The sequence below is a fragment of the Temnothorax nylanderi genome, unplaced genomic scaffold (assembly GCF_030848795.1).
Source record: "Temnothorax nylanderi isolate EJ_2023f unplaced genomic scaffold, tnyl_v1.0 TNYL_tig0306_pilon, whole genome shotgun sequence".
NCBI lineage: Eukaryota > Metazoa > Arthropoda > Insecta > Hymenoptera > Formicidae > Temnothorax > Temnothorax nylanderi.
The window spans coordinates 208,905-221,248 of NW_027249368.1; the positions used below are offsets into that span (position 1 = coordinate 208,905).

The 12,344-nt window shown below is 30.4% G+C and overlaps 1 protein-coding gene across 1 annotated transcript; it reads right to left on the reverse strand.

The window, feature by feature from the left end:
- Positions 1-6,247: 6,247 nt before the first annotated feature.
- On the reverse strand, positions 6,248-11,477 carry LOC139780922 (cytochrome P450 4g15-like). The gene is made up of 2 exons (XM_071719668.1): positions 11,315-11,477; positions 6,248-6,402 (listed from the first exon to the last, which is right to left on the reverse strand). Exons 1-2 carry the CDS (start codon positions 11,475-11,477, stop codon positions 6,248-6,250), a joined length of 318 nt encoding a protein of 105 aa, XP_071575769.1.
- Positions 11,478-12,344: the final 867 nt, after the last annotated feature.

Genomic DNA, 12,344 nt, shown 5'->3' on the forward strand with positions numbered 1-12,344 from the left:
CGATTGGTTTTCTTGCTGCGCTTACTTCATGAGCAGCTGTCATCGTATATTTTGACAATTGTGTGTATCAAGAAGCTGATAGTGTAATAGTAATAGCATAATGTTAAAGTTGAATACCGCGCGCAAAGCGCGCGTCTGTGATGTCTATATATATAGTCATCATCCTCTTATAAAAGCGGCAGCGTTCGGAAACGTCACCCGAGTGCACACGAGTATACTCCCTTCTCTTTCTATCTCAGCGAGTTAGAATGAGAAGGGAGTATACCCGTGTGCACTCGGGTGACGTTTCCGAACGCATCCTCTTATAAAAGCGGTATGAAACCCTGAAGTTGGCCGAATCGCGTTTGCAATTGTTGCCGTGTTATTGCGAACGTGATTGGTCGTTTCGATTCAGTTGATTGATCGAGTGTACAAATGTTTTTTGCATAGATAATAACAAATAAAAAACATCACAAGGCGCGCGCGAGGCGCGCGCTATAATCTAGTCCTCTTATAAAAGCGATATAAAACCCTGAAGTTGGCTGAATCGCGTTTGCAATTGTTGCCGTGTTATTGCGAACGTGATTGGTCGATTCAGTCGATTGATCGAGTGTACAAATGTTTTTTGCATAGATAATAACAAATAAAAAACATCACAATTGCGCGCTTTAAAGCGCGCGCAAAGCGCGCGTTATAATCTAGTTTTTTCTTAAAAAGGCCGTGTTAAGTCGGTAGTTGCTTTATTGTTGTTCCTTTTCCGCGATGCTGATTGGTTATCTCGATGTATTATTACTTCGTGTCAGATGTTATCTCGTGTGAAGCTTGCATTCCGGCTTGCTTCACCGTATGATTTGTGTGGCTGTCATCGCCAAACTCGAATGACAATTAAAGTTACTTATTCAAAGTAGTTATTTTTTTATTGTGGTGTAAATGTTTTGTTATAAAAAAAGCTAACGCGCGCTTGCAGTGTCTAGTCTGAGATAAAATTATCATGGCTTTTTATAATCTTGCAAATATCTCTGAGATATTCTCATGATATCTCGACAAGTGTTACACAATCAGATATTCTGTCATTCAGATATCTTCTAGATACCTTAGTGATATATTGCTTCCTCATAGAGGAAGCTTTGTTTTCATAAACTTCATATATGGGCCTTTGATCGCATATAAAGCTAAGTCTCATCAACCAAATTTAAACAAATTATATATGAAATAGGGGTAGAAAAGACCGAAGTAAAAATTGTTTTTTGAGTTTTCGATGCCAATGTGTTGCTTATGTTCTAAAACGTTGAAAAATTACGTTTGAACAAAATGTCGGTGTGTATGTATGTATGTGTGTGTATCTTTTTTTTTGTTTATGGTATAACTTCCGTAATTTTTGAGATATCGGGATGTTTTTTTTTTTAATCGATAGAGTATCATGTAAGGAAGGTTGGGATTGAATTTGGCGATGTGTGTGTGATCGGTAAAGCGGTTCTTTTTTAATAAAATTTAGAATTTTGGTAGAAATGTTTGTGGTTGTTCTAACTTCCGCAAATTTGGAGATATCGATCTATTTCTAATTTTATTATATTTTTCAGTCTTTTCTATTTCTATTTCATATATAATTCTTTAAGATTTGATTGGTCTCTGATATTTTTTTCTTTTCTCTGAAACTAGCAAATTATTTAGCAAAGTCTAATCTGAATGCAATCTTTTAAATCAATAAATTAGTGGCTGATTTTATTTATTAATTGTCAATTTGATAAATATTATTTGAAATACTGCCAAAACGTCTTTGTCAACGCTCGAACAATGGAAGAATTCAGTTATTGTAAGTTTATATATAAATAAGAATTTATAAATTTTACTTAAGAAAATGAATATTCGTTTTCTTTAATATATATATATATATAAATTTGAAAAAAATTGTGCAAATTAGAAATTTGCACTTGGCTTCCTCATTAAATTAAAATTGTGCAAATTAGAAATTTGCACTTGGCTTCCTCATTAAATTGAAATGTGCGATTTGGAAATTTGCACATAGCAAAGTCACAATTTTGAAGTGAGAGAGTAGGAAATTAGCAAATTGTTAATATTTAGCTTCCGATATTTCGATAATTGTTTGTCAGAGAGAAAAATGGTACAGGACTTTTGACTTAATTTGGTCTCAAAAATATGATACAGTTCCATTTTAACTCGTTAACGGTAAAATCTCTTTGGAGCTGTCATGTATATACAAGTGTTCACAAAAGTTGAGGTATAATTGGATACTATCGCAACAGCATATTCTTGAAACTAGGTCAAGTCAAAAAGTTTTGTTCCACTTTTCCCTCTGACAAACAATTATCGAAATATCGTAAGCTAAATATTAATGTTACATTTTTACATATTTAAATATAAATATTATTTATTCTTTTGCTTGTTATTTGTTGCGTATAAAGTCAGTTTCCATTAATCGCCACACATTTGGGGATATCGACATATTTGATATATCGCGTATATCTATCGATCTTTAATTTCGGCGTATGCCATGTTCCTTTCTATCTATCTAATGTAAAGTCAGTCGTTGCAAAACCGCTGTTTGAGTATCCTCGTATTAAAGACTGTGAAACTATTATCGTCGTTTTACCTACTCATCCCTGTGTAACTCTGTTGTATAACAACATTATTCAGCTCATATTAAGAGCGATATCATATTCAGTTTTTAACCGACTTCAAAAAAAGGAGGTTCTATATTCGGCGTGTATGTATGTATGTCCATGATTTTCTCTAAAACTACTGGACGGATTTAAATGCGGTTTTCACTGTCCTATAGAGCAATCCTCCAGGAAAGTTTTAGTACATAAAATATCGCGCTAGAATGTCAGGGTACGGAGTACGGAGCAGTAAGGAAATATGCAATAATAATTATTCATATTAATTTAATAAAGCACTAAAAAGGTATAAAATAAAAAATTTTTTAAAAAATAGAACCGACTTCAAAAAAGCTATAAAAGTATTTAAAAAATTAAAAAAAAATTGAAAAAAGCTTTAAAAGGTATGAAATAATACTTTTAAGAATCTCTTTCAATTTTTTGAAATTGGTGCAAAATTAATAATACTTTTAAGAATTCCTTTCAATTTTTGAAGTCGGCGCCAAATTAATTTAGTAATTATTAATTTGGCGCCGACTTTAAACAATTGAAAGAAATTCTTAAAAGTATTATTAATTTTGCACCGATTTCAAAAAATTGAAAGAGATTTTTAAAAGTATTATTTCATACCTTTTAAAGCTTTTTTCAATTTTTTTTTAATTTTTTAAATACTTTTTATAGCTTTTTTTGAAATCGGTTTTATTTAAAAAAAAATTTTTTTAGTTTATGGTCGATGTCGGACTGTCCAGTTCTTTTTCGTTCATGCTCTTTCTTCTTCCGTTTCCGGTTTTCGATTCTAAGCACGCTGTTATACACGAGAATAAAGCCACATATTGAAATCGGATTCTTGTGTCTCTTCACTTGTGTAATCCTAACAGATTATCTGCCATTCCATAATTAACCCGATTAAGGTAAATTTGTAACAATTAAAAAAGTAACCAAGTCTTCCGAAATAAATATCTAAAAAAATATTAGGTAAATAAAAAAGTGTTTCAGACAAAAGTTGTTCAAATTAATTAGTAGAAAAAGACGGTATAATAAAAAATAGGAGTTTTCATATTTTTAGCATACTACACACAATTAGCATGCTAAATTTGAATAAAATACTTTTAAACATTTTCCAGACTGTTAAAATTTCCATATTTTTTTTCACAACATTAACAACCTACATTTTGACAACCTATATAAAACAAAGCAGTTTAAGGCATATGTTTATAATATCTATTCTTCCTAAAATAAGCAACGGAATATCCTCTTAAATTTTTTATTAGTTAGAATATAAGCGGTTATGAAATAATAATAAAACAAATTTTAATTATAATCGTGATAAGCTCAAATGATTAGAAATCAAACATACATAACGGAAGGGCACAGAGCCACAACAAGATGTTCGCGTTAAATTATTTTTAATTTTAATAGAGTTTTTCCAACCATAATAACTGCGCGCCGACTAATTGTCAGACTTGCAACACAGCTGAGCTGGTGATTGGAGTAAAATCCCCTACCCTCCCCCTAATTAAATCATTTCCAGGTTCGAACCCTGGCTGAGGTAATGTTTTTCGCAATAATTTCTTTACAGTTATTTAGATGCTGAGCATCAAAATTAAATCAAAATGATTTAATTAAGGTGAGGGTAGGGAATTTTACTCCAATCACAGCTGTGTTGCAAGTCTGACAATTAGTCGGCGTGCAGTTATTATGGTTGAAAAATATCTATCAAAATTAAAAATAATTAAACGCGAACATCTTGTTGCGGCTCTGTGCCCTTTCGTTATAAATTTTAATTACTTTTTTAAATTGTATTACAAGAAAAGTAATTAATTACATATTTATATAAAAAAACACTTAGTTTAGTGTTTTATTCTTGTAAATATATCTTACCAGGAGCAGTAAGCAATCCCATACCAAATAATGGTTTAGTATATTCATAGATCATACTTTTATCTATACAATTTCTGCTGTGTAAGATAATCTACAACATAAAAAAATTATTAATATTTTTATTCCATTGTGGTGACGTCTGCGCGTTTGTTTTGTTCGAGTAATTTCATCAATATTTCCTCAATTGTAAACCAATTTGAATTATTTAAGGTAGTTAGTCCGTGACAATACTGTCAAAAAGTTAATGATAGACAAATTACATATAGTATTTGGCTGGGATTATCCGCGTTATGCATGTGTGTGTAAGAATCTTATATGTACATGTATAGAGACACTAAATGTGCTATTAGATTAGGTTCACTTCAAAGCTAACTTCAAAGTCTAGCTGTCATATGCGTCCACCGCTAGTATCAGAAATTGTATACTTTAAGTATCAATTACTTCGAAACTAAACGGTCAGAGGTCTTGTATTTTTGTAAGTATATTTTTACAACTCTCTTCTATTGTCTTCTTGTTTTTCATAAAAGTTGATAGAGTAGTTTGATCGCTACAATTAGAAACGTGGTATCGGAAGCCGTTTTCGTACCTGTATATAATACATGTAAAAAGTACTAACTTTGATTTTAATTATCTCAGCTTCGGTAGGGTAGACCGGGGCATGTTGTTACACGGGGCACGTTGTCACATCGGCTTTATTTAAAAAACTAATAACCAGAAGGCAGCACCCGTCATTCCCAAAACGTGTTAGTGTATGCCCATCTTTGGTGTGTTTACAGTGTTGAGATTGCTCCAGCCGTGTTGACGTAAAATTAACTTGAAAGTTTTTTGCGACCGTAAGTAAAATTTTATTGTCTAATATTCAACGTACTGGACATGAAGCTTATGTTTTTTCAGAATAGACCTTTATATTATCTTAAAGTATGTACTTTTACCTACCGCGTGCAATACCTAACCTTATGAATATCTCAAACGTGTCGGCCATGAGGCTGTTTGGAGTAAAAAAATGCCCTCGGGGCACGTTGTCACGAATTTTAATGTCATAGGTGCAATTGGGATATGGTGCGCTCCTACAAACGGAAAACTGCGAGAGCCGCAGTAGTCGATCTAGAAGTAATTCGTCTTGCTGTTAACGATCAATAAGTTGCGCATTCGAGTGGAATTCTTGTATTTAGATTAAGACGAAAACTTCGTGCTTTTTGTACTTTTTTGAAATAAAATAAATGTTTCTGTGAAGGATTTTACTTTTTTACATTGCAGCGCACTATAATATATTGATATTTACGTTGAATACAGTTTGGATAACATTTTGCATGCAATTACATTTGATGTGACAACGTGCCCCGGTCACGGGGCACGTTGTCACAAGCGACCTGTCATTATTTATTGTTATGTAACAACTGTAGAGTAACAATCACATAAAATTCGATACTGTCCAATTGAAGCTGAGGGTTCACTCGAAATTTTGGCATATCACAGTACTCTCAAATATTGAATGTAAAAAATACAAAAAATATTGAAAAAAATGTGTGACAACGTGTCCCGGTCTACCCTACGGTAAATTTTTTTCTAATTGCACAGGTATGTAAATCGTGTTTACATTAATATACTGTTCAAATTTTATAAGGTTTTCAAGAAAATGAGTTTACAGACTAACTACCTTAAGTTGTGGTTAGTTAACGTGAGTTACAAAAATTATATATGCATATATATATATATATATATATATATATATAATGTATAATTTATATAAGGTAATAGTGTAGCTCTGCTTATTAAGATATAATGGAAATATTATGTTGCAGTGAACGTTCTTTCTTTACTTTTGCGTCATCCGGTTCGTATATTCCAACGAATAACTTGCTGCCCAACCAAAATTGAAAAGGAGACGAGTAATTTTCTGTCATCTTTAATAAAACACCCAAAAATGCTAAAAATTTTAGTATATTTTAGAAATATTTTTTCATGAGATTACTTATTTACATGTTATTATCGGGAAAAAAGATTATATACAATTATATATAATTATATATAAATATATATGATTATATGTGATTATATATAAAATTTGGTACTTTATATAAAATTATATATATGGGTCCATATATCATTATATATGGACATATATAATTCCAAATATAATTAGATATGAACAATAGATCATATACTCATGTATGGATACATATAAGATTCATATGGAAGTATATATAACCCTATATGAGATTATATATAATTTCATATAGCGTTATATATAAAAAGCTAAATTTCCGTACCTATATATGATATTATATATGATTATATATGACTATAATTATACAGGCGATTAAAATACATTTAAATATATATAATGTTTCATATACAATTTGACATGATTATATATGAGTTCTTATAATTTATATATAAATTATATATAAAAAGCACTTATCCATGTAGATTATATATAATTATATGTAATTATATATAAACATAACATATGTGCATTATATATATTACACTTTTAAATTTGGATTATCCGATAGATGGCATCCGATAGGATTTGTTTCTCGTATTTAAAATTTAACGAACAGTGGAACATAAGAACGGTATCAAGAGACACGGCAGTGTCTCACGCTAAGTAGCGCCAAGTTATAATATGGGATAAATCACTTTACTGTTGATTCTATAGCTTTTTAAAAAATACATTTAATTTATCAATTATTTATTCTTATCGAAGTTAACAATTCTTTTTTAATATATATTGACTATATATAGTCATATATGATTATATGTGATTATATATAATTATATATGATCATATAGAGGCAAAATTCATATATAATTGGATTATAAATAATCATATATATTTATATATAATTGTATATAAACTTTTTCCCGGGATTACAGAAATAAAAATTACATATATTTTAGAGGAGACCGGGGCTATCTGTCTACAGGGGCTATGAGATAGCACAGTACTGTTATCTCAGGTGTTAACAGATAGATATATATCTCTATCATGCCAACAAGTAATTGAAAAGAACTCTACGTAAAAGATTCAGAAGTCAGAAGATTTTGTTTTTTTGCGATGCTTTTTATAGACGCGATATGCATTTAAAAAAAAGCGAAAACGATTACTAATATTTTTCGACGGTCGAAAATTTTGTTGTGCGAAAGTAGTTTAACTCAAATTAAGACAAGCAATTTATACTATTATCAGTTAAATTAATACATATATAGTTAAAGAAAAGTAATTAAAATATTCATCGATTTCAATTGATTCATGTCACAACTTTCGATGACTTTTCGACTCAGAATAAATCGATTTCGACTCGATATTGAATATTATTTCCTTACTGCAGCTATGGGCCGATTTCACCGCCTCCGATTAACATAATCCTCCAATTAAACTCACTCTTCGGCTCTTTCTAATAAGGAGGACAGTTAGAAAGTGATAAAGAATAAGTTTAATCGGAGGCTCAAGTTAATCGGAGACTGTGAAATCGGCTCTATATTGAAGTAGTTTATCAGAAGCAAAAAAACATATAAACTCTTTCTTGTATTATACGTTAAAATAAATGAATATTTTCACATTCCACTACTTATTGTTTACGAATAGTATATATTCGTAAAATATATCAAAAATTATCTCTTTTGTTGTCCTTTGTTAGTAAAAATAAATATGTAATTCAAACAACATTTCTAAAAATTGGTTTATAACAAATATGAAATTAACTTACATTATATATATATATATATATATATATATGGGACGATCCACGTCACTTTTACCCCCCATCTGTCCAAAATTGGTATGGACGGATTTTAATGACCAAGGGCGGAAAATGTTTGTCTTGAAAAGAGCTTTCGAAAGGCGTGTGGCATATATGCGCAATTCAACATGGCGTCATAGTTATGGCTGCTTAAAGGGATAAATTCAAAATTTCAGATCCAACATGGGCAGATAAAACGGTGAAAAGTAACTAAATTCATGTGAAACTTAGTATTTGGGAAATTTTGGGGTCGCTGATTACGAATCTGAACGTAAAATTGTGAAATTCAAAATGGCGGATCCAATATTGCGGATGCAAATATGAGAAACGGACGAAAATTCTAGTAAATGATCTGAAAACTCTTACTGGAAGGTTTTTTGGGTCGCTGATCACGAATTTGTAGCTAATTTGTTAAAAAACAACAGACAAACCGTGTTAATTGAAATTCTACTCTTAGCGTTACCCAGAGATGACGGCGTGGACGTGGTAGAAATTCATCTCCTTTGGAGTGCTTTATTTTCGTGTGTTCCCCTGGCCTCTTACGCTTCGGGGTGCTTTATTTTCGTGAGTTCCCCTGGCCTCTCACGCTTCGGGGTGCTTTATTTTCGTGAGTTCACCTGTACTGTAGAATGTTCAGTGGTTGCTCACTAGCAGAGTACTGATAAGAGATTACAGTACATGAAATACTCTGCTAGTGAGCAACCACTGAACATTCTACAGTACAGGTGAACTCACGAAAATAAAGCACCCCGAAGCGTGAGAGGCCAGGGGAACTCACGAAAATAAAGCACCCCGAAGCGTGAGAGGCCAGGGGAACACACGAAAATAAAGCACTCCAAAGGAGATGAATTTCTACCACGTCCACGCCGTCATCTCTGGGTAACGCTAAGAGTAGAATTTCAATTAACACGGTTTGTCTGTTGTTTTTTAACAAATTAGCTACAAATTCGTGATCAGCGACCCAAAAAACCTTCCAGTAAGAGTTTTCAGATCATTTACTGGAATTTTCGTCCGTTTCTCATATTTGCATCCGCAATATTGGATCCGCCATTTTGAATTTCACAATTTTACGTTCAGATTCGTAATCAGCGACCCCAAAATTTCCCAAATACTGAGTTTGACATAAATTTAGTTACTTTTCACCGTTTTATCTGCCCATGTTGGATCTGAAATTTTGAATTTATCCCTTTAAGCAGCCATAACTATGACGCCATGTTGAATTGCGCATATATGCCACACGCCTTTCGAAAGCTCTTTTCAAGACAAACATTTTCCGCCTTTGGTCATTAAAATCCGTCCATACCAATTTTGGACAGATGGGGGGTAAAAGTGACGTGGATCGTCCCATATATATATATATATAATTAAATATACACTAATAATATTAAACGACTATTACATTACAAATCTAGTCTTCAATATTTTATCAAATATTATTAAATATTTGATGATCAATATTGAATATTTGATAACTTGAGTAGCGAAACTTGGAAATATAATTTTATTTCGACATATAATGCAAAAAAAGATCCATGTCTCATTTTTTATTAAAATATAAATAAAAATTTAATTAAAAGTTGTAACCAATAATTATTTATTTCTATGTATATTAGGCAAATAAATGTAAATAAATATCTTATTGTATTAATATTTAAATATTAATATTTAATTAGTTGCTTAATTTAATTTCTTGTTTAATAAATGAGCGGATATAGTATACGGAATGTACCTATTGTATAAGATTTTAATTTTCAAAACAATTGCCAAATTACAAACAAGAATTTTGTTGTGACTTTTACAGTTATAAAGCAACTAAGTATTTCATGGAAATGGAAGCCTAAAAAAAATAATGTTGTTATATTATTAATGTCTGCTAATACAATATAATTTTTTATTTATATTGCATTCTATATAATGGCAATGTTATTATATTTGACAGCCAAATCAAAATAGCTTCGAATCGATATCGAAATGATGAAATATCGATGTCTTAACAGAAAATACATAATTTGCCTGTTTAGAGTCTGGCGCGATAAGAGAGAATGTGTGTCACAAATATAATCTCTTCTTTTAAAAAATGTCATAAAGCACAAACATCAAAATAAGCTTCAAATTTCGAGCATTATTTCGATGCGATGTAATATCGATGATTTCGACGTCAATTAAAAATCAAAATCAGTCTGATACCACCTGATATAAAGAAAAGTCAGCTCCACGCAGGAATCCTATTAGAGAGTCTACATAAAACGCCTATAACTGCTCTCACTCTTTATAAAACTAAGCAGTTTTTTTAGTATTATATATATTAACAATAAATAATATTATAAATAAGTATAAAAATTAATATAATTAATGTGTTTTTTATTATGCGGAGACAGCCCCTCAAATGTAGCCAGATATCTGTCTACGCGCGACTTGTTTACTTAAAATATTCATCTCTTTAAATATTCGAACGATTCTAATTACGTTTTTTTTTATAGAAAGCTTGAAAGATTACACCATTAGTTCAGGCAAATATCTTTATTAGTTTTTCAGTAAACTTTCAAAAAGCGCAAATTGTAGACAGATAGCCCCGGTCTCCCCTACTTTAAAACAATAACAAAAAATTTTATAATCTGTTAAGTAAATATGACAAATTATGTGTTTCTTACATATACACGTATACTGAAAATCTTTAAATTCATTCAGATATTTTTAAATTTAGGAGCGTTCATAAAAGGTTTGAATTAAATTTAGCTAAAACATTTAATTATATTTAATTCTGTTGTTGATATTATTCTTATACATTCAATTTTATACACGATTTTATTAAGCTTTATAATTTAATTTCATAAATAATAAATTTTCTTTCTAATAAAGTAATATCTAGAGTAAAATAATATCTAAGAATTAATTTGAAAGAATTGTGTCTTACACATTCATATTAAACTTAATCTCATCTTTAATCATTATACTATAAATTAATAATTGTCATAATTATAATTAATTTTATTTGGGATATTTACTTCAGAAAATTTTAATATCAATTTTTTAACTTGTGTAGTTTGAAAATATAATATATTATATAATAAATTTTAAATTTAAAAGTATTACCTTTACGACCAAACAACATATGACAGTTACCAATAAATGGCAATGTTTTTGGTCCCGGTAAAGTATCTAGTCTTCTAATAAAAAACACTCGGCGGCAGTTCCAAAGAAAGTAACTTATAACGACAATTGCCAGACAAAGCAATACACTATTTGCAAACAACATTGTAATTAGCAATAAACATGCGAAGTATTCTTGATATAAGATACTATCAATACTATCAATACTTGTTACTATCAGAATGAGGATATCGTTGATTTGGTGACTCTTTTATTATGTTAACCCCACCCAAGCCGACGAGTATGACGAGTTTAATAACACATTCTTGCGTAAAACATTTCTTTTAAGGATATGTTTCCCCACCCAAGCCAACGAGTCTGACGAGTTTAATAACACATTCTTGCGTAAAACATTTCTTTTAAGGATACGTAATATTTATCAAAGTACCTTTTTTTTTAGTAGCCGACTGTACATGCAAAATTCATTAAAACAATCACCTAGATAGCATAAACTATATGAAATCTGATAAATGCGATGCACGAAAACTTCCTGTGGGAAATGTAGACTTAATTTAAATGATATATTGATAATATAATTTATTTTCCAAAATAATAAAAGAATTTAATGTAGAAAATTACATTAAGTAATTACATTAAGTGCACTATTTAATAAAATAGCAATATTTTAAAGCAATTAACGACCATTAATTTTTAAACTACAGCATATAACTTTAAAGAGGCTTTAGTTTGAAGATGATATTGTAGAATGTTTTTCTAAAGTGGCGTTTGATATATTTACTTACAAAACAAGATTATAAGCCGTGGATGGTTAAAAAATGGTTAAATTCATTAAATTATTTTATATTTGCTATAGACGATCTTATGCCAAAGATTGCATTAATTACTCATATTTACATTTTTGTTTCATGTGTTGTACCTCAAACTTGATGGCCAGGTACTTTAATAAGGTAACTAAAAGATATTTAGCAGTGAAAATGAGTGAAAAATGCAGTTTTTTTAACCAGTTTTTCGA

Coding starts and splice junctions, on each gene's coding strand:
- LOC139780922 (XM_071719668.1), bottom strand. CDS start 11,477: ATGTTGTTTGCAAATAGTGTATTGCTTTGTCTGGCAATTGTCGTTATA. Junction 6,403..11,314: donor TATGTTGTTTGGTCGTAAAG/GTAATACTTTTA, acceptor TAAAATTTTTAG/CATTTTTGGGTGTTTTATTA.